The 21,806-nt window shown below is 55.4% G+C and overlaps 1 protein-coding gene across 14 annotated transcripts; it reads right to left on the bottom strand.

Annotated features, from left to right (window-relative positions):
• Window positions 1–209: 209 nt before the first annotated feature.
• RHOF (ras homolog family member F, filopodia associated) lies at window positions 210–21,799 on the bottom strand. Of its 14 annotated transcripts, XM_088801036.1 has the most exons (9): window positions 21,477–21,767; window positions 20,980–21,022; window positions 19,506–19,606; window positions 17,533–17,635; window positions 11,557–11,712; window positions 11,199–11,286; window positions 3,039–3,148; window positions 2,816–2,950; window positions 210–1,848 (listed from the first exon to the last, which is right to left on the bottom strand). In XM_088801036.1, the coding sequence occupies exons 5-9, from the start codon at window positions 11,692–11,694 to the stop codon at window positions 1,684–1,686; spliced, it is 636 nt and encodes a 211-aa protein (XP_088657162.1). In that variant the 5' UTR covers window positions 11,695–11,712; window positions 17,533–17,635; window positions 19,506–19,606; window positions 20,980–21,022; window positions 21,477–21,767; the 3' UTR covers window positions 210–1,683. The 14 variants fall into 14 exon arrangements, 4 of the variants coding, with proteins under 4 accessions (XP_088657162.1, XP_088657161.1, XP_088657160.1 ...); XM_088801035.1 differs by lacking the exons at window positions 20,980–21,022; window positions 21,477–21,767 and adding an exon at window positions 20,651–20,966; XM_088801034.1 differs by lacking the exons at window positions 20,980–21,022; window positions 21,477–21,767 and adding an exon at window positions 20,401–20,966.
• Between the last annotated feature and the right edge of the window lie 7 nt (window positions 21,800–21,806).

Below are 21,806 nucleotides of genomic sequence, written 5' to 3' on the forward strand. Positions count from 1 at the left end.
TTCGTCCCTGCCCTACTTCACTCTTTGGGCCTCCCACCTGGCCTTTTAGGTACTTGGGTTTGCCCTAGACTAGGCCTTGGCAAACCTGTCCTGTAAAGGGCCAGATGGTAACTTTTAGGCTTGGAGGGCCAGCTGGTCTGTCACAACTACTTTAGCCTGCAGTTAGTCATAGGGCAAAAGCAGCCCATGCATAAATGAATGGGTATGGCTGTGTTCTAATACAACTTTTATTTACAAAAATATACAGCGGCCTGATTTGGCACACAGGCGAGTTTGCTCACCTCTGTCCTAGACCATCATTTGTCCACAAGGCCTTGGATTCTGCTAGAATAAGAGGTCCTTGGTATGAACACTCTGTTGTGTCCCCAGGGCATGGCAGGGCCGTGGGGAATGTCAGTGGGGTGGGATGGACTTCAGAAATCTCTCCCCTAGCATTGACTTTACAGAGGGGCAGGCTTAGTGGGGGTCACAACAGTGGGCAGGGCGGGGGCTGAGGCAGGAGCCACATTAAGCCATCATCCCATCTTAGGTAACGCTGAATCCTGAGCCCACTCAGGAACCAGGCAGCTCTCGATCTTTGGGGGTATTAGAATCACCGGGGGCACTTGTTTCAAAACTCCTGGTTCCCCCAAACCCGACCTTCTGGAACGATGTTCAGTGTATCTGTGGCAGGGGATCGATGAAGTCCGTTCTTAAAGGAGGCCAGGATGGTCTAGGCTCCAGAACACATCTTGACAGAAATGCTGGCTGTGAGGGGCAGGCGGGAGCTTGATGACTATTTAAATGAGCCGGTGCCATCCTTTTGCAGACAGGCAAACAGTCTGTAGAGAGAACTGACCAGCCCAAGATCAGGGGCTGATGTCACTTTTCATCTCGCGTATCCAGCAGTGGGGGGTGTCGCAGGTGAGGAGACCCTGAGCTGGGGTTGGATGGGTGCTCCAGAGTGTTCGTTTTGCTTTCTGAGAGGTTCTTCTCTTGCGCGTGTGCGCTCAGCTCTGGAAAGATGGCAGCAGAGGCGAAGGCTGCGACTGAAGTCCTCTGTGTGGGGCACAGGGGCAGAGTGGGTGGGGGTGGTGCCGGCACCCATATTTAGGCTGCTGCCTGTGTTCTCCTGATAGGCCCAACCCCATCGTGACCCCAGAGTTCCTGGGGGAAGGAAGCAAGAAGCTGGAGGATACAGCTGTGCCTATCTTGGGAGCCCAGGGAGGCGGCTGACACCAGAGCAGCAGGCTTGGGGGAGCCGTGGGGACCGCTGCCAAATCCACATTTACCCACATACCCAGTGTAGTTTGTCATTTCAAGCACAGGCTTTCAGTACCTTATTGGAGTGCAAAGGGACACGTATGGCTGGGGGGAAGGTGTGAAGAGGCACTCCTGAGTCCTGGGGACAAATGCCAGTTCTAGAGTACAGACGGACTAAGTCAGGCACCCTCACCCACCACTGTGCAGGCCACAGCTCCCGTGGGACCCCAGAGGTGAGTTCATGGTCAGAGCCCTAGCTGGGAAAAGAGGGAGCTCCAGAATGTTCTAAGAATCTCACCATAGGCTTCAGACACCAGGCATTGGAGACACCCAACCCCAAGTGCCCTTTGAAAACTGGGAGGGGCAGGATCCAGGGAGCAGCCTGGGCACCTGAGCCCTGTCAGTTCTGTTCCGAGGGCCATATGGCCCGCCTTGCAGGGGTCAGAGCAGCAGGCATGGCCGTTGGTGTTTCTTCCGCTGTGCTTTCTTCTGAGCACTGAGGGCAACCTTGGTGGCCTCTCGGAAGACGTCCTCCACGTTCTCCCGAAACTTGGCGGAACATTCCAGGTAGAGGGCAGCTTTTATCTCTTCACAGATTGTCAGGCCCTGGGTTGGGGGAGGTGCCAGCATGAGATGAGGGGCCTGGAACACGGATTGCCTTCTGACAGCCCTTCGTGGGTTTGGGGCTGGCTTTGGGGGCTCTTTGGAGGTGGAGGCCTTGGTGTGGTGCCCCTCTCTCCATCCCAGGGCCAGCCTCCACCAGTGTGTGTGGATGGAACAGAAGGGTCTGTTTGGCTAAGGGCTATCCTGGCCTCCACCGCACCCTCTGTCCAGCCTCAGGCAGAAATGGGGGCAGAATTCTGAGAACTGGGGTTGGGGGCTGTGTCTGCCAGGCCTGTCAGAATAGTTGAAGTCCCCAAGAGAGCAAGGGCTTCCAACGTACCTCTCTCCCTCTCGAAAGCATAATTTAGGCAACTGAGCCTGCTATTAGACTAAAAAATATCTTTATTTCTAAAACAAATTTACTTTATTAATGCTAGTCTTTTTATTAAATTTTATTTTCCTTTCTGTTCCTTTTCTGTTCTCCTGTGCCTCACCCAGAAAACCATGGGGTTTGGTTTTGCCCAGGACGCTTAGGGGCAGCCTACTTTCATACAAGGGCCTCCCCATCGGGTAGACGGGACAGGATGGTGGATAATGTCCCAGACTCTGGGAGGCAGAGTGACTGGGACAGCTTCCTAGCCGCACTTCAGGTTAGTCATGGGGCTCTGGGCAAGCTACTTAACCTCTCGGGGTTTTCATTTGCCCCCTGTAAAATGGGGAACACCTAAGAGTACTCGCCTCAGGGTTATAAGGATTAAATGAGGTATGTAATGTAAAGTGCTCAGATAAGTGGGCTGTCAACACTATTTTAAAAGTATTATTCTTAGAATCCTTTTTGTTTCAGCTGTCCAAAAGGCCACTAGGGCACAGAGGCCAAAGGCCTGGGAGCCTTTCCGGCTGTGGCTGTGCCCAAGGACGCTGGCTCCTGGTGGTGGGTTGGGGGACGGGAAGGGAGCGGCCCCTGGCTGACCTGCAGGTAGGTGATGGGCTCAAGCTGGGCCGCCCGAAGCTTCCGCAGCAGCTCTTTGTCCTTCCGCAGATCTGTCTTGCAGCCAATGAGCACCATGGGTGTCCCAGGGCAGAAATGCGTGACTTCAGGAATCCACTGTGGAGGGAGAGGCTGGGCATTAGGGCTGGGAGTAGATTCGTGGCCGTTAGCCCCAGAGGCAGGCTGGCTGGGAGACAGGCCTCACCTTGACGGTGACATTGTCAAAGCTGGTGGGGTTCATGACATCATAGCAGATGAGCACGAGGTGGGCGTTCTGGTAGGACAGGGGCCGCAGTCGGTCATAGTCTTCCTGCCCTGAAACCGGAGAGCAGGTGGGGGTCAGGGAGGCACCCCTCCCTTGTTCACCCGAGTCCCCTGTCTGGGCTCAGATGGGCAAGGGGGTGGGGTGTCCTGGACAAGTGACTCCTGTCTCTAAGCTTCAGTTTCCTCATCTGAAAAACAGGTGGCAGCCCTGGAAGGTAGCAAAGATTATGGGAGCTAAAACCCAGGCGGTGCTCAGAGCTGGGCCTGATTATAGAGTACATGCTGGAAAAGCTGCTAGCAATTATGCTGAAGACACCCCACCCCCCCAACCCGCCCCGGTGCTCAGGCTGAAAGCACAGACTCTGAAACCATATCCCCGCCTTGCCAAAGATTCAATTAACCAGGGAGGGTGCCCCTCACGCTGAGAGGTGCATGGCTTCAGGTGGAATTACTCCTGCCATCCCGCAAATGCTGGCGGGGGTAGACAGCTGGAGATGACAAGCACACTCCCCACCCAGGTCCACCCCCCACAGCCGCTGTCACCCCCCTTCCCCCACGTCAGCCTCACCTGGGGAGAACTGACAGCTCCTGATGCTCAGCCCTCCCCAGCACCAATGGACTCAGAGCCCAAGGCTGGGCTAGAGCAGCAGTGGGTGTGGATTTTTTTTTTTTTTTAATTTTTTAATTTACAATTTCAAACATAGAAAAATTGCAACAACAACAAAAAAGAAAAAGCACAAAGGACTCACTCTCAGAGGCAACTGAAGACTCTGGGCTTCTTCACGCAGGGGTACTTCCCTAAGGAGTTTCTAAGACCAGGGACGTCCTCTCACCTACCACAGCACAACTACCAAACTCGGCAAAGCAACAGCGATCCGGTCCACAGGCCGTGTTCAGATCTCACCAATAACGTCCTCTAGTACTGTTTCCCGGGTCCAGAAGCAGGCCCAGGCTCACATGCCGCACTTAGTTGTCATGCCCAGTATTTCTGAAAAACTCCCACAGGGAGAGCGGACTGCCTTTCATTGGTGACCTCCCAGCCACCTCTACAGAAAGGGATAACGACTTTTTTCCATTGAACAGGGACAGAGAGGACCAGGAATCCCCCACCCCATCCCTCCCTCCAGCCTTTGGGTGCCCCGGTGGCGCCAGCCTGCCCTGCACAGCCTCCCTGCCAAAGGCCTCTCCACTGAGCATGGACAGGCCACATCCTGTGTCCTGCTTCTGGCCCCCCACTGATGACAGGGCACAGCCACCCTCTTCCCACTGACTCCCCTTCTACCCAGGGACCCCTGGCAGTGTGCAGTGAATGGCTGCCACAGTCATGACGGTGGCTAGGCCAGGAGGACTCCATGCTGTCGTGCAGCCAGAGTCCCCCCAGCAGTGAAGAAGGGGCGAGGGGTAGTCGGGGCCCAGTGCACTCAGACCCTCCTGCCTTCCTTGCCACAAAGCTGGAGAAATCCTTATAAGACAGTGGGAAACCGGCTCAGCATGCTATTCCTACGCATCTCCTCCCCTTTCTGTCCCCAAACTGTCCCCTCCCCTAATGTTTGTCCATGTCTTTCTAGACCTCTGCTGTCCCGTAGAGTAGTTGCTAGTCCCATGTGGTTATTTAAATTAACATTAAAAATTCAGATTCTTCATTACACTAGCTGCATTTCAAGTGATTAATTGCCACATAGGGCCAGCGGCCACTGTAACAGCGCAGGTGTAGAACGTTCCCACCACTGCAGAAAGTTCTGTTGGACAGCATGGCACCATCTTCAGCCAAGCCACCGGAGGTCTCCCATGCCACCTCCTTCCTGGTCTCCTGCTGCCCCTCAATGAATCCATCCTTCACCTGGCAGCAGGATGGATCTTAAAACAAGTAAAATCCTGCCCCCTCCTCCCAACTGAAACACCCTGGATGGCTCCTTGTTGCCCTTTTGATAGAATCCAAACATAGTGGTCCGTCCACATGGGGGGGGGAACCCACCGACCTTGCCCCTATTCCCCCCTCCACACCCCTCACTCCCTGCAGTGCAGTCAAGGTGCCCTCCTTGGTTTCTCAAATCCACCAAGCTCTGTGTCTCAGAGCCTCGGCACTTGTTCTCCATACCTGGAAAGCTTTTCCCTAATTTTTCCCATTTTCTTCCTAGCATTTTATTTTCAGTCATTCAGACTGACCATCCACATTATTTCCTTTTGCAGAATCATCGCCTTGTCTCGACTTCTACTTAATAATACCACCCTGTACTTGATGTCCTTTTCAGAATGCTTTTCTCTACAAATAATTAAATCCGGATAGCAACCGCTGAGTCGGGGAACTTAGGAACACCCCATTTACAGAGAAAGAAACAAGAGTTTTAGGGAAGTGACGTGACCAGCCCCAGGTCACTGCCTCAGTGAATGAGCCAGGACTCAAACCTCAGTCCTTTACAAGCTAAGTTGGGTGTTCCTTCCGCAAAAACACAGCAATGCTGTATTCTGCTTTGCACTGTGCAAAAATAGGTTCTGGGCTTCTACCATGTGTGGTGCGGCTTGTAACGGTGGCGGAGCACGTGTTCTCCCCCCCTTTTTGAAATGTGGCGGGAGTGGACAAGCAGTGGTAGGACAGGCCTGCTGTGCTCACACACCTGTCTTCCCTCACCTGCCAGCTCATTCCGCAGGCCTCCCCTCACCGCTGGCAGCCGGCTCCCCACCCTGAGTGTCCAGTCTGTACTCCTGTATTTCCTCGTTCACTGTCTGTGTCCCTGTGGACTGTAAGCACCTTGATGGCAGGGGTCACATCTGTCAAAAATGATTCCTGGCAGCTGGCAGGCGCCCAGTATCAGCTGGGTGTGGTTTTGAAGTTGTTCGACTCTTTGTCAGACGAGGGCTGAGAGGTGCCCCTTGGTTTTGGCAATTTCAGCTGTGATGGTTTCAGCAGAGCTGTTGAGGGCTATGGGAGGAAATCAGGCCAAGCCTGCTCCACCTCCACAACAACTCCCTTGCCGTTCCCTCCTCTTCTAGAAGACTCTTCCCCAGGTAGCAGCATGGCTCCTCCCTCCTTTCCTTCAGGTCTCTGGAGAAGTGTCACCTCCTCTGAGACATCTTTCCCAACTGCTCTGGAACAGCCTCCTTCCCGGTCTGTCCCACCACCTACAAACGTGGCTTTATTTTTCCTCCTAGCACGTTATCACTACCTGATGTCACTATTTTTCTGGTGTTTTTTTTTTTTTTTTTTTTTTTGTCTCCCCCATGAGGGGCTGTCTCTGTGCGGCTCCCTGTTATTCCTGGGACACGGGAGCTTGGTAAACGTTTGGTGAATGAAGGAAGAAATGAATGAGTGGGTGAAGGAAGTGTGATGGTAACCGCCATGGCTCTCAGCGTTTGCAAGGTCACTGCACCGCCATCACCTGTGTTAATTTAAGCAGCTGCCCCAGGACGCAAGCTGGGCAGGGAGGGTTCTTCCTGTTAGGAGCCCACGTGGCTGAGGGGGACATCTTTCAAGGTCATAAGCAGGCTCCCTGAGAGTTGGAGTGCCAACGCAGTCCCCAAGTCCAAGGTCAGATGCCTGCAAAGCCACTCTAAAAGTGCCAGTTCTCCCAGGAAGCCTTCCCCAGCCTTCCCAATTGCGAATTAACATCTGGACCTCAGTTTCCTCATCTGTGAAACAGATATGTGAGGAGCAGGTGAACTCTAGATGCCTATGATAATAAAATGTTTAACATCAGCAAAATGTATATGCCGTGCTCACTCATCATCTGCCAGAGGCCCCGCCAGAATTACCTGCATTGACTCATCATTCCTCACTGTGACTCTATAAGGTAGGGCTATTGTTATGCCCATTTTACAGATGCAGACACTGAAGCACAGAGGATGTAAAGTGACTTGTCCAAGGTCACATAACTCAGAGGAAGCTTTGTAAATGACAGAAGACCATCGGCAGGACTATTGGGGTGCCTTTCTCTCAGTCCACCCCAAAGGGTAGGGAGCTAGCCTCATCCTACAAGCCCAGTCCTTACCAGGTGAGGAAAAGACTACCAACAAAGGCATCTCAAGAAAGAGAGGGACTCTGGCTCACCCAGATCTCACCTCCCCCCCCAGGTTGCTTTCCTGGCTTGACTGTGCCTGGCGTGGCTTTCCCCGGGATTCAGTGTGGGCTTCCACACAGGGACCGGGCCTGCAGATGACAGACTTCTGGGTGCTGTGACCTCACATCTCGGGAGAGGTGCAATGTCCTAGACAACTCTCCCATGTGAGTCATGAGTGCCAGACTGCACTGACTCACGTTCTGTGACCTGTTTCCTTGCCTGGAAAGGGGATGAGAACCCTGCCGGATACTGAAAGTCAAGGACTTCTAGGCTGAGTAATGCTGGACACAGGTGAGGTGCTGCCACTGTGGTTACTGCTGAAATAGAAATTTCCGAGGGACAGAGGGCCTGGGTGGGGGCTCTGACCCTGGATCTTTAGACCCACAAGCTTTAGGAGGCCTCCAGCTACAGGTGATACTATTACCCTCCCCATTTACCCACAGTGGTGCTAAGGCTTAAAGGGGCCAAGTCACCTGTCTACAGGCACCCAGGGGTCCTACTCCGGCCACTGCAGACAGGCTTCAGATGTTTAAAATGCCCAGAGTTCCGTGTAGAAGGAGGCCTTTATTTCTGGTGAGGGAAGGTCTGTGGCGCAGGGAGGAAGTGAGGCTCTCACTTCACAAGAGGGTATTTCCTTTGAGGGAAGGAGCTTTGCTGCAACAGTCATCTTTCTGGGGGCAGGGGTCTCTAAAGCCCAAAGCTGGGTGGAAGAGAGAGGGTGTTCTCAGGCCACAGTGGTACCCAAATCAGCTGGCTGGACAGACACAGGACAGGCGGGTCCCAGCTCTGGCTGAAGTGTTGGTCATGGGAAGGGTGCAGGCAGCGTGAGAAGGAGAAGCTGCCCGAAGAGGAACCCACTTTTACTAGTGCTACTGGGACTCGGCCCCCTGCACGTCCTCCCCAGAGAATGGAGTAGGCGGGGCCCGAGCTGAGAGCGCATTCTCACCACCCACAGCTTCGGCTCCCTGAGCTTCCAGTGCTCCTGGTTTCTAGACACCCCTTTGTCCCTGATTCCTTGTCTTATCAAGTCCTCTGGCCCCCGCTTTTCCTCTTCCCATCTCAGGCTGGGAAGGGGACCACAGCGCCCCACCTCCCTGAGAAATCCCCACCCCAGCCCAAGGCCCAGATAACTCCATTTCTGATTGGTGTCTTAACATCCCACCTCACCCCGCCTCCCCTTGCCCAGGAAACTTCAGACCTCACCACAGCTTCCTGCCTCTGAGGGTGTCAGGGCCAGCAGGCAAGACTGCTAAGAAAAGGGTGCTCTTAGCCCCCACCTCCTTCACCTCAGATCACTGAGCGCTCCGTCACCCCTCCATCCACCCTCCTGCTGCTTCGGTGTCTGTAACTGTTTCCGCAGGATGAAGACAAGTCACTAGACTGGCCTCCCACGTGGGCCCCTGTGGCCAGGTCCTGGGTGTGGAGAAATTCAGCCTCTGGGGGGCCACCCATCCCAGAGCTCTGGTCACCACTGGTTGGTTGGAAAGATGCCTCCCTGCATCCCGCCTTTCCCCACCTTTGCCATGGGGTCTAGCCCATCAGGTTCTAGAACCTTCTACAACCTTTACTAGACACATCTCCAGCTTACCCACTCTATCTTTCTCTGTTTGGTCACCTAGCCATCCTTTTCTGCCATGTTCTCCTGATACCTGTCTACCCCACAGGTAGAGATGAATGTCATTGCCTTTATCACACAGGACTTCTCCAGGGACACATCTGCATCCAGATTTATCCTTTATTCATTCCACAAGCCTCACTCTAGGACGAGCACCGTGCTGGGTACTGGCTTACCAAAAAGGAATGACCTAGTCTCGCTTTCACAAAGTTCCCCACAGCGGGCTTCCCCAGCGGGCTTCCCAGGTCAAGCCCTGTGACAGCCCTGTCCCAGCAGGATACCCTTGAGGAGGGAGCAGCCACAGTTCTCCCCGCACTGTCCTGCTGCCTGTGGGGCCAGCCTAGTCTCCCAGACTCCGTGGAGAGGTTCAAAGGGCTGGGAAGAGTCATGATGGGAAAGCAGGGGTGGGGTGGGCCCAGAGCTCAGCAGGCCTGAATGGGGGCGGGGGAGGCTAAAAAATAACAATGACAACACTTAGCAAGCCTCTCCCAGCCCCTGTGCTGGGTGCTGCACAGCACGTGGACCTGACTTACTCCTCACCACTATTTTAGGCCTGGTTACAGATGGCAAAACCAAGGCCCAGACATCCCTGATGACAGCCAGGCAGGGGAGCCGGCATCAAAGCCCAGGTCTGACTCCAAAGCACATGGACAGGCAGGATCAGGGCCCAGGGTGGTCGAACAATTCTGATGACTCAGGGCCGGAGCTCCCTCCGTCCCTCCCAAAGCAGCTCTTTGAGCAAATCCTTTCTTACACCAAGTAGAAGCTTTCTAGAACCTGCACATGACAATCTACCCCGACATGTTCTTTGAGCATCTTTCTCTGGGAGAGGCCAGAAAGACCAGAAGTGCTGGGTCCGATGCAGGAGGCTTAGGTGAACAGTGAACTGGGAAGACACCCTGAGGGCAGAGGAAGGAGGAGAGAGTGAAAACTCCCCTGACTCTCTGGGGGGCCGTCAGTGCTCCACCCACAAAGTGGAGTTAATGAACCTGCCCCTCCCTGGGGCTGGACAGGAAACATGTGAAACCAAGTGTTTCAGACATACCACAATTTTTACTGCTCTTGCAGCCACACCCTTGGGAATTCCTCAGAAGCCAGTAGCTTTCCCAGTTCAAGGGGTGAAAGCATGGCCCAGTTCTGGGGGCAGCCCAGCATGGCCCTCATCTGACAAGAGGGGGAGGTCCTTAGAGGCCACTGCAGAGAGGGAGACACACCCACACAGCAAAGCCTGCCAAAGTCAGGCACAGCGGTTGGGGTCTGGGGCTGGGTCAGCCCCTTTCCTGATCCTCTCCAGGTGGAGTGAGAGATGCTACTGGCAGCTTTGGAGGGGGAGGGGTGTGTCTGGATTTTGGCTGGAAGGCCAGTGGGAGACTTCACCTGCTAAGTACAAGGCTTGCCTGGGGAAAGGGCAGGCACTTGATAACATGGTTTCACGCATTGAGTCACAGAGGCTGGGTGAGTCCCCAGCTGGGGATCCTGACCTTTGCTCCCTAATGTTAACTCAGCCCAGAGGGTAGCCAGGACAGGATGGAAGCTCCCTGAGGGTAGGCAGCCCCCACGACCCACCAGTGTTACCCAAATCCTCTCATTGGCTGTACGTCTCCCACCCCTCCCCCAACCACAGGGACTCTAATGACTCAGATGCAAGCCGCCTAAATCCACTAGAAGCTGCTGGTGGCAGAAGAACCTCCCGTTCTGATGTTCCCTAGAGCTCTGTGCCTGGTTTCTTCCAGGGAACCAGGAAAGCACAGAACCGTATCCACAGAATCCTAGAACCACAGGCTCAAAACTGTAGACCACAGGATTTCAGAATCACTCACTGTAACCCATGTCATTCCAGAAACGTAAGAATCAAAATTTGCGTCCACAGGACCCTGGAGTCTCAGGACTGTTGGCCACAGACTCTTGGAAGTCACAAGCTATGATCTGTAGCCCAGAGTATTCTAGAAGCATAGGACCTAGAAGCATACAGCCCACGGAATCCTAGCACCAGGGGACTCAAATCTGCAGCCCCCGGAATCCTAGCACCAGGGGACTCAAATCTGCAGCCCACAGAATCTTAAGAGACCACAGCGGGTAACACGGAATCCTGGCAACAGGCGTAACAGAAAGAAGCCCACGATTTTCTAGAACCACTGGAGAGGAACCAAGCCGAGGACTCTCAGCACATCAGCGCTGGGTGATGGCCCAGGAGCTCACTTCGTTCAAAATTCACTTATTTTACAGATGGGCGATTGAGGTCCCCTAGGCCTCCAAGGCCACCAGCCAGGCGGTGGTCACCTGGCTCCCAGCCAGGGCCCCTCCGCGGCCTCCCGGAGTGATGGGCTGTCAGGGCCCCGCCAAGGCGGGCGGCCAGGCCTGCCGGCGGGGATGTCCCAGCGGGGAAAACCCTCCGGGAGGACCCTGAAACCCTCGGCGTGCAGGCACTCACCGGCGGTGTCGTAGAGTTTCAGGGTCACCTCCTTGTTGCCCACGGTCACGTTGGTCGTGTACTTCTCGAACACAGATGGGGCGTAGCGCTGTCGGAGAAGGGATCGCGTTGGTTCTTAAGGGATGCAGCGGGGTCCCAGGGTCCCGCTGGACTCCCCGAAACTTCCACTTTCACCCATCTGGGCTCTGGGATTCCCGAGGGGGAGCCCTGGGGTGGCGGCCGCCTCTGCGCGCAGGCCGGGGACCCGGGCTCCGGGCTCCGGGCACAGACTGAGGACCGTCCTTTTCCCACAGTGGTCCCAAGTCCGTTTTCCACCTCCCCCAGCCTACCCGCCTCCAGCCACCCCGGCGGGCCTCACCTCGGGGAAGGAGCCCTGGCTGTACACCATGAGCAGTGAGGTCTTGCCGCAGCCGCCGTCGCCCACGATCACGATCTTCAGCTCCTTCCTACCCAGGCCTGGGGCGGCGGTGTGGGCCGGGGTCCCGGGGGCGTCCATAGCCCGGAGCCCGCAGTACTGACAGCAGAGCGCGGGTCAGAGATCTGAGACTGAGCGCTCCGAGGAGGGGGCGGGCCCCAGGGGTGGGGCTAGGGTACGCCCCGCCCCTTCGGAGCTGGCACCGCCTCCGCCAGGCAGCCACCGGGCAGACTTCGAGCCTCACTTTCCTTCCAGCCGGGGGCGTTCGCCTCTCGTTTGGAGGGAAACTGAGGTAACTGAGAAACGAAATGCTTAACCGCAAGCGCAGCTCCCACCCCTCCCCCGCCATCACGGCCCAGTCCCCCACCATCAAGATCCGATCGTTTCCGTCGCTCTTTGCGGGCCACCCGATTGGCAGGCTCCGCCTTCTGGCAGGGGCTCTCTGATTGGCCGGCTTGGCCAATCAGACAGCGACTCTTTGATTGGCGGACTGACCCCCCCCAACGAAAACACACACACACACACACACACACACACACGGGTTCCTAGAGCCTTGGTTTCAAGCTTCGGATAAAGTACCCCAGCTTTGTCCCGCCCCAGCTGTGTGACCTGGGGGAAGTCCACCTGTGACCTGTTTCCCCACAGGAGGTAGGTTGGTGATGCCAGGGAAAATGCTGGCACGGTGGTTTTCTGCCCACCGGTCTGGGCCTCCGGGGGCCTGTGTGGGTGCGGGTTGGGGGTGGGGAATAGCGTTTCCGCTTACCTACCCCCACCTCCCTAGGAACGCAAGGTAGACTTCTGGCGCCCTCTGCTGGGCGATCGCTTCGGCGCGGGCGGCTTGCGGGAGGTAAGCTGCTCCGAACCACGCTAGCGAGAGCCTCTACCAGGGGCCGTAGGCGTGAACCGAGCAAGACACCGTCGAGGAAGGGACGGGGAAAGCCAGGGTAGCTCTAGTTGAAATCAGCTGGGGCCCCCAATAGTCCACTTTGGAGACTGATAACTCCTACCCAGACATTTGTTCTCCAGCCAGCTGCCCCACGTCCTCCATCCCAGACTCTCCCCAACCCTCACTCCCCGACCAAAAAAGCTCTTTATTGAGCACTCACTATATTCCCTGTGACACTAGGCTGACTTCTTTTACCCAAGCCAGACCACTGGTCAGGAGAGGCAGGGGACGGACCCCTGCAGCAATTGAGTGGCAAGACAGGCACTGACTGGGGCATGGCTGAGTGGGCAGGGTCTTCCCAGCTGGTAGTTTCCTCAGCGAGGGGCTGGCTGGACTCAGGATCTTCTTGCCCCAATCCCACCCTGAAGATTCCCAATTTTCAAGTTCTCAGCAAAGATGAGGTAAACTTTACTTCGGGGAGGAAATTGCCAACCTGGCAGTTCCGTAAGTGCCCGGTCATTTTCAGTGGATGCAAGGCAGGATCTGACCACCAGAGGGTAGCAGCGACCGCCTGTGGGAGCCCAAAAAGAGCCCAAGCTGGGAAGACGAAAGGCCCAATTCCAGGTCGCTGGGTAGAAGCCCTACCCCGTCACCCAGAGGGCATCGGCTGGGTCAAGCACCCCTAGACAAATTTACAGCAACTCATTCTTTTTTTTGCTACACAAGTTTATTGAGAGGCAATTGTGTTCCTGCCTGTAAGGAGCTCAGAGATGCTCAGTTCAGAAACCAGAGCTCCTATGGGGTTCAGAGGTTGAGAGCCGGGTAGCACCTGAACGAAGCTTGGCAGGATTGGAGGGTGGGCCAATGGACGTAGATCAGTACTCAGCTTGGGCAAATGCATGGTGGCTGGAAAATATCAGCAGATTTGGCAGTGGATGAGGAGTGAGGAGGGAGGCCAGACGTGGTTGCCAAGGTAACTGGGATTATATCATGGAAGACTGGGCTACCAGGGCATTGGACAGAAGACTCCTGAACAAGCCGTTTTGGGCCCTCAAGCTCTCTCTGGTGACCAGGGAGGAGCTGTGATTGGCTGGTGAGGCAACCTGAGGTTGGTAGGAAAGGAGGAAACCAGGTCCAGAGACATGTCAGAAATGACCCCAGGACCACAGGAGGAGGGGAGAGGATGAAAGAGGGCTTTGAGTGAGGGGAGGACCACTTACTTACCTTTGCAGCCAGCCCCAGGCTTCTCACCTCAGGCCTGACCTTGCAGCAGGGACCCTAAAGTTCAGGGAGGGACTAAGACAGTTAGGGAAGGAGGCTGGCTCATCTGGAAAAGGGCCTGGGGGGAATTCACTTAGAAAGGTCACCCCACTCTGAGCAAACTGTCACTTGAAACTGGGTTAATCTCATGAGCCTGTGGGAGGGCTCCTGATTAGCCTCAAAATCCTTAAACTTCAGTTTCCACTCTCTCTATCTGAGAAATGGGCTACAATTTTGATTTATGACAGAACCACTTACACAAAGCTGAGGGGAGGGAACAAGAGGAAAAGTGAGTCTTCCCAGCCCTGCCTGGGTCCAGCAGAACAGCCCACCCACCCACCCACCCCTGCCTGGCCAAAAGGCTGGCACAACCCCAGCCCCAGCTGGTCTGGAGCATGTTTGATTTGGACCCGGCTCCAGTGGTGTAGGGGCTGAATCTGTAGCTAAAAATAGCCAGCAGCTAGGCCAGCTGCTGGAATCTTCCTCAGAGGCAGCCAGGCCAGGCAAGCCAGCTGAGGAACTGGGCACACCCCCATGCCTGGGAGCCCTACTTCTTTACCTGTGAGACGTTCTGAGGACCCAGTTCTCCTATTCTCCAGGAATTCCTGGAGATTTAGAAAGGCACGAAAGATGCTTTAAACTGGTTCTTCCATAGAGCTGTTGGGACACAGAAGCCTAGGGGAGCTGGCCAGGTGGCATTTGTGGGGTGAACTCATTTGGCCCGTGCCATAGCAAGGCCAACGGAGCCCAGGAAAGAAGGGGCCAAATCCACTTCTGTCTTGTCAGGGCAAAGTCCGGCCAGTACAGCTTAGGATGGGGAAGTTATGACAGTGCCGATGACTTCCACTTCCCTAGTGCTTCAGATCATCCTGCAAGGTCACGACACACCTGAGGGTCACCTACTCCACGTGAGGCTGAAGAAGCTGAGCCTTCATATACTAAGCTATTCTCTTAGTATATCTCTGGGGTCCCAGAGATAGGAGGTGGTCTGGGGAATCACTGCCGTACAAAAAGCTCCCCTCACAAAGCCAGATCAGAAAGAGCTCAAAAGGTTATTGGCTAACTTCCTTCTCCTGGTTCACATGCAGAGAGACCACTGCTCCCAGAAGGGCAGGGACTGCCAAGGTCATTGCCAGCTGGAGACAGCACTGACTGAGGTGGCCTTGGCCTTGAAATAACAGGGTGCCGCTCTCTACAGTCCAGGCAAAAGCTGTGTCTCCACCCAGAGGGTCCAAAAGGTCGCACTGCACACGGGGCTCTCTCTCAGTGGATGGGCCGGAAGAGGCCTGACCGTGGCATCCAGTAGTAAGGCAGGTCAAGCGGCCTTCCTGCCTGGGGACGCCCTTCCGCTGGCGTGGCCCTCTAGGCAGCCCCACCGGCAGGGTGCCAGGATAGGCCCCGCCCCTCGCTCCCTGGGTGACCTGTGGGCAGGGCTACCCTCTTGGCAAGGAGGAAAGACAGCCTGAGGACATACAGGCTGCCTGGTCCCTCCCTGTCCCCAGGAGGTAATTGGGTGGGGGGGAACACACAATTAGAAAGAAGAGGTGAAAGAGAATATAAGAGGGGAGGAGGTAGCTGATGACAATCCTTCCGGGTCATGGGGACACCTCTCCCTTCCAAGAATCACAAGCAGGCCAGTTTAGCACCTAATTGCTCTCTAATTGGTCCCAGGGAGGGAGTGGAAGAACTGGCTGTAGCCCTCCAGGCAGCTGCTGAAAGGGGAGGATTTAAATCATTTAACAATCTGCCACCCAAAGCAGGTAAAGACCCTTGCCCCAGGAGCGTCAAGGACTCTATCCAAAGGGGACACAAGACATCCTCAGGCGGCACAAAGGTCATTGAGGATCAAGAGAGTTGAATGGTTTCATCAAAGGCAGAGCGGAAGTTAGACCTTAGGTCTGGGGTTGAGTGCGGAAGGAGGGAAGAGGCTCATCAAATTATACAGGGAGGCTTCCCCCTCACCCTGGGTAGGGGGAAGGGAGACTAGTGACAGGTGTGGTGGGGTGCATGCCGTTCCTCCTGGCAAAGGACAAGATGGACCAAACCCAGCGTATCTGGGACTGGAGAGGTGAAGGCATGGCAGCCAGAAGAGCCTACAGCACCTCCGGGTTACTTTCAACCAGACAGCTTTCCCAGCTCCCGGCAGTGATGCCAGCAGACAGCTGGCATGGGAGGGAGCCCAAAATAACCCAGACAGCTGGGGCTAGGGGGTGCCATGGACACAGTCGCTGGGCTGGAAGTCAAGACACCTGGAACCCTCTCCTGGCTGCTGGTGGTGACCTCGTGACCTTGGGCGAGTCACTTATACTCTCGGAGGGTGGGTGACCCCCAATTAAGACAGCTCATGGAACAGCCTGTGGAGCTGGGGGCAGGCCATGATCACAACTCAAACTACACAAGAGGAAGAATGACGCTGGCTCCCTTCCCAGGGAGAGCCAGTCTTCCCCTCTGCCCTGAGGCCTTGCCACGTGCTCTGGGGTGGGCTGTGGGGAGGAGCTCACCCAGCCTCCATTCCCTGCAGCCACATCGGAATGGAGGCCGACTAGTGTGAAGCCTAAATGAGAGGCCAGCCCCTTTAATGGCAAATAATCCTCCCAACACCCTTTTCAGCATGCATCATTTTACACAGGAGACCCGCCCAAGGTCACCAGCACAGTGGAGATTCAAGCCCACAGCCTTAAGAGCCTCTCTTGATTAAGCACCACAATGACTCCAAACAAAACCTCAGGGTCAAGCCCTTACAGGCTCCCCCAAATCGCAGGTAAAAGTGGGCAGGGCTGATCTGCAGCCCAAAGGAGAGTCAGTTCAAACCCCAAATGGTTCATCAAAGTCATTACATACTAGAGACCACAGGGGGGAGAGGGTCAGAGATCAAGGGCCATACCATCTCCAGCTGTGGAGCTTCCGGGAGACAAAAGAGACTGGGAAATTAGGCAGACAGCTTGCGTTAGAAGAGAGAGTTGCCATTATTAAGAAGCCAACCACTCTGCCAAGCACAGAGCTTGCATCCTCACAACACCCCAGGTGTTAGCTAGCCCACAGGTTCTTAAAATGTGTCTCCAGTTGACAGCAGCAGCACCACCACCTGGGAGCATGTTAGAAATGCAAGTCCTCAGTCCCCACCTACTGAGTCAGTTCTAAAGTGCTCCATGCTCCAGTTTGAGAATCACTGACCTACACCCACGTGTGCAGGTGGGCTCAGAGACGGCAGCACATGCAAGGTACTGCAGGTAAATGGCTAGCCGGTTTGTATGACTCTAGAAACGGGTCGTTTTGGTGTGGGGGTGGGGAGGGAATCGTGGGAATTCCCAGGAAGTGGGAGAAGAGTCAAGAAACCTCTTCCTCGCAGAGGAAGCTGGCTCAGATGACAGGTCCTGTTTCACCTCCCTAGCAGCTCAAGCAGTCACCCCACACGCCCAAACTGGGGGCAAGACGGCAAGGCCCTGCTTCTGGGCAGCAAACGGTGTCTTTCAAGGCATCCAGGGGCCTCCCACCACCACAAAACACACCACTAGGAAACACTTGCCAATGCAGCCTGTCCTATGCTACTAAATACAGCAGAGAATTCCACGCCCCAAACTCTGACAACAGAAGCTGACAGGCGGGATGGATGAACCCAGCAGGCAGCCGGTTTCACACAGTCCCACACATCTGTGTGGGGGAGGGGCCGCAGAACAAGCCTAGCGGGTTTGAGGTGTACGCCCAACCGGGGCTCCAGGCCAAAGCCCCCCAAATAAATCTCCCTCCCAGGCTGCAAAAGGGCTTACACCTACCTTAGTGGGAGGACTCTCAACAGTCAAACTAGGCCTGCTCCTGCTGTCCAGAGGACGGTCCACTCTGGGGGTATGGCCTGTTGCCCCGTCTCTGGCCAAGAGCCTGGGAGGTTGGGGGGGGGGGAGGGAAGTGGGAGGATTTGTTAGGGAGTTGATGGCCACAAACTGGACAGGATCTCCTGGACAGAAAAGGAGACTTACAAATCACCCCTCCCCCACCCTATTCCCAGCTGCCAAGGCAGTCCTCACTGCGCAATGGATAAGAGGGGGGATGGTGGGTGAGTCACGAAGGTTCAGCCCGGGTGACAAGCAGCAGGAGGCCACTCATCTGCATTTCCAAAGGCCTGCCCCGTCCGCAACCCTTCTCCCAAGAAGGGCTATAGTGAGGATTTACCTGGGAGCCCTCCGCCCCCGGGGCCTCGGGGAAGGCCCGCAGAACCTTCCCAGGCCCCAACCCCCCACCTCAGCCTCTAGAGGGCTGGGTTGGAGAGCGTGCCCTGGACGACCAGATCCGGGCGTCGGTGGCTTCCGTGAGGGCCTCACGCCCAAAGTGGGGACAAAAAACGACCCGGCGCTTCGTGCACGGCTAACAAAGGGCGGTTGGGAGCCAGACCTGGGAGCCGAGGCTCGGGAGTGCAGCTGGGGGTCAGGACCTGGCCTCCGGAGGGGCCGATCCACGTCGAAGCCCAGACCAGCCCCGTGGCCCTTTGCTACTGGCTCCCGCGCGGGAGGAAGAAGGAAAAACACCCGCGGCCGGGCGGTGGGGCGAGGCCTCGTGCCCGCGGGCCACCCCCCTCCCCCCGATTGTGGCGCGGGGTCGGAGCCAGCTGCGCTGGTAGTCGAGGCCTCCCGGCCAGGGGCGTCCACACAGGCAGCGGCTTGGAACGCGGGAGGCGGCCTCCCCTCCCCCTGGCCCCGCCGCCTCCCTCCCACCTCCCGCCTGGCGCGCAGCGGCCGCCACCGCCCGAGCCGCGGGTGGCGCGCGAAATGGCGCCCGTCTGGCCGCCTCGCCCCACGGAGGCGAGCGCGGGAGCCCCGGAGCGCGACGCCCCCAGGCCAGCGACCCCCGAAACGGCCTCCGCCACCAGCCCCTGGCTCGGAGCGCTGTGCCCCGTGGGTCCTTGGGACACGGCCCCGCTGAGGGACCACTGCCTGCTCCGGGCGCCCAACGACAACCGGGGAAGGAGGGAGGAAGGAAGAGGAGAGTAGCCGCCATTAGCTGCCCGCCCCCGGCCCCAGCCTGTGGCTCTGCTCTGAACCTTAAAATAAAACTCGTGTTTGGGAGGGAGGAGCGAGCGCGGCCGGGAGAACCGGCGGCGCGCGGGCTGCAGGCTGGAGAGATGCTGCGTCATGGTGCCAACATGGACGCCGGCCTTTTGTCCTTTGTTGCTTAGGAAGCGCAGGCGCGCCCTGGAGCCCCGAAAAGCCGGCTACCGAATGCGAGACCCCCACAATCAAAAGGGAAGGAGGCCCTAGATGGGGCGGGGAGGTTTCCTCATCTTTTGCGCCCCCGTATCTCCAAAGCACTTCAATTTCTTCTCCCCACCAAGGCTCAGACCTACAAAAGCGAGGGACGAGCGCAGGCGGCTCCATGAATGCCCCGGGTCGTTGGGGGAGATTCTTCTCTCCTCCTGGGTAGAAGGGGCAAAAAAGGTCCCAAGAGCCCTCCTCGGGCCCCCACCCCTCACCGATCCGGCTGCCAAACATAAAACTCCAGAATCTTCCTTCTCCCCTCAGCTCCCACACATTTGCAGCCCTTGGCCTGCTCTAAAATAAAATAATTTCCTCGAAGGGGCAAAAGGAACTTTTTTTTTTTTTTTTTTTTAACTTACCCGCTCACCCCGGTGCCATGGAGTCTGGAAGATCAAGCTGGGCGGAGAGTTTGGAGGTGTTATTGTAAATATCTTTGGTGGGGGGGGATTGTTTAGTTGGGAATATTTAGGGGAATGGTGGTGCCTTTTTGTTGTTGTTACCTTTTTGTAAGTTACACTCTCATGGCATTTTCTGTTCCTTCCACTTCTGCAAACTTTCCAGGGTTGGGTTGGCAAAAGGCGACTTCGCTGAGGGCTGTTTACTGCTCTCGATATAGCAATGGTGTGACCGTCATTAAGAGACAAAAGGCGAAAACACAGTCAAGTCAAACAAAAGGCAAAAAGACACACGGCCATCCCATCCACCATAGAAAATACCCGCGAGTTAACGTTGGTGTTTGGCTCGAACCAGCTAGGACTTGTTTTCCACTTTTAATCTAGTTTCCTGTGACGGCTTCAGTCTCTACACAAAGAGGTCTTCCTTTCCCTCACCCACCCCTCTACCAAGACGAGAAAAACAGAGCTGTTTTTCAACTGATCAATTTTCAAAGAAAGTGTACATGTTACTAGGAAGAAAGCTGACTAGCATTTATTGCTGTAAACATTTTCAAAAGCTTCAAGCCTTAGCTTTTTAAAAGCAAAATCGTCTAAGAGCATTTTAACTGGCTTATAATAGACAAGAGCAACAAAGACATACATGCAGATGAAGGTTCAGAAAATTAAGGACATCTCAGCAACATTAACATGAAAACTGCACTGCATAAGGACACAATGGATTGGGTACTTACAATGTAAAAGGTTTTTAAAAACTTAAGAGTAACAATTGCTTACAATTTTTTGTTGCTGCCATTTCGCTAGTCCTAAAACTACACATTTAAAACATTACCTTGTTAAAAAGAGAGAAGGAGTTAATAAGATGGCCAGGTTTAAGTGTTTAATAGAGGAAACTATATTTAAAAATTTATTGTTCAGTCAAGAGAATACAGATTAAGATAGCTCCAAGCTCCCCCCACCCACCCAAGAAAAAAAGAGGAAAAAAATTAAATATGTCATTTACTTAGGTTTTTTGGAATTCAAAATTGTTAACTGCTGACATTAATGGTGTGCTATGACCTAGTTATACAAGACAAAGATGGATTCCAAGTCATAAGGAAAAATCCAGATCTTTTTAAAAAGTCTTCTTCATTCTTCCAATAGTGAGTCCTTTAGCTTGTTGACAAATGTTAAACACAACACTGAGGCGTCCTGAACTGGATGGTGGAGTCAAAGGAAAAACATTCCCCATTTGCAACAAAGGAAAAACCCACTTGGCCATTTAATTCCATTGCAGAAAAATGGCTCCCCTCATCTGTTGGCCTCTCCTTGGTGTCTGATGAAGGATGTTTTGAGATCAGCGTCTAATAACTCAAGCCCTATAGAAGACGAGCGCTGATTGGCTGCCGCGCCCTGCCGCCCTGCTCCAGCCAATTACCTACCTACGGCCAAATTACAAACCCCGAAAAAGAGCCCCAATATGAAATACACCACTACGAAGCCCCAGCGAGGCGGCTCCCTCGCCTCGGTCGCCAGACACGAGAGGCACAGGGGGCTGCAACTGCGTCCTCGCGAAGCCCAGGAGCCTCGGAGTTGAACTCACAAAATGGAAGCCGCGCGCTGATTGGCCGCCGCCACTCCCGGACCTTTAATAAAGAAAGGGGAAGGAAAAGATAAATGCAAAAAAGGGGGACTCTCTCCTCCGCTGGTGGCTGCAGGAAGGAGTGGGGGGGGGGGCGGTGGAGAGAAGCATGTGTTATGGACAATTACAGGGCGCTCCTCTCCAAAAATAAAAACAGAGCAAAAGGCTTCTATCAGCCAGAGTCCAGGCGAGAGTTGCATCCTCCCAGGAATGTGAATGCTAATTTGGTTAAAATCTTGGTTTCCCCTCCCCAGCTCAGCTCCGGGGGGGAGGCGGGGGAGGGGGTCGAGGGGCAGAAGAGGAAGCTGGAGCGTAGATACCTCGATTGCAACTCGTCTTGAGTCGTCTAGCCTCCCCACGGGGCTCGAGCGTCCAGACATACAATCACACACACACACACACATTCACTCACACACCCCAAAACCCCAGTCCTTTCCCCCGAGCCCCCACGCGCCCACCTCAGGTCTTGGCAGTTTAGAAACAGTTGTGGAGGCCCGAGGCGCACGCCGCGGCTCAGAGGGTAGCCTCAGCCGTGGAGGTAGAGCCCGGGGAGACCCCTTCCCCCGCCCGCTAAGCCCCCCACCTAGGTCCCAGCAGAATAAATAAATTAAAAGGCCTTCCCCCAGGGAGGGGGGAGGCAGTGTGGGAGCGCGCGAGTGAGGGGTGGGGGGCCGCTGGGGCCCGGGGCTTTGGCGGCGCAGCTGCCGCCGCCGGGAGAGTGCCTGGGGAAGCGGCGAGGAAGGAGAGGGGAGGAGGAAGAGCGGGAGGAGGAGGAAGAGGAGGAGGGT

This window comes from Rhinolophus sinicus, chromosome 9 (genome assembly GCF_057876585.1).
Source record: "Rhinolophus sinicus isolate RSI-liver-muscle chromosome 9, RSI-T2T, whole genome shotgun sequence".
In the NCBI taxonomy this organism is placed as follows: Eukaryota; Metazoa; Chordata; class Mammalia; order Chiroptera; family Rhinolophidae; genus Rhinolophus; species Rhinolophus sinicus.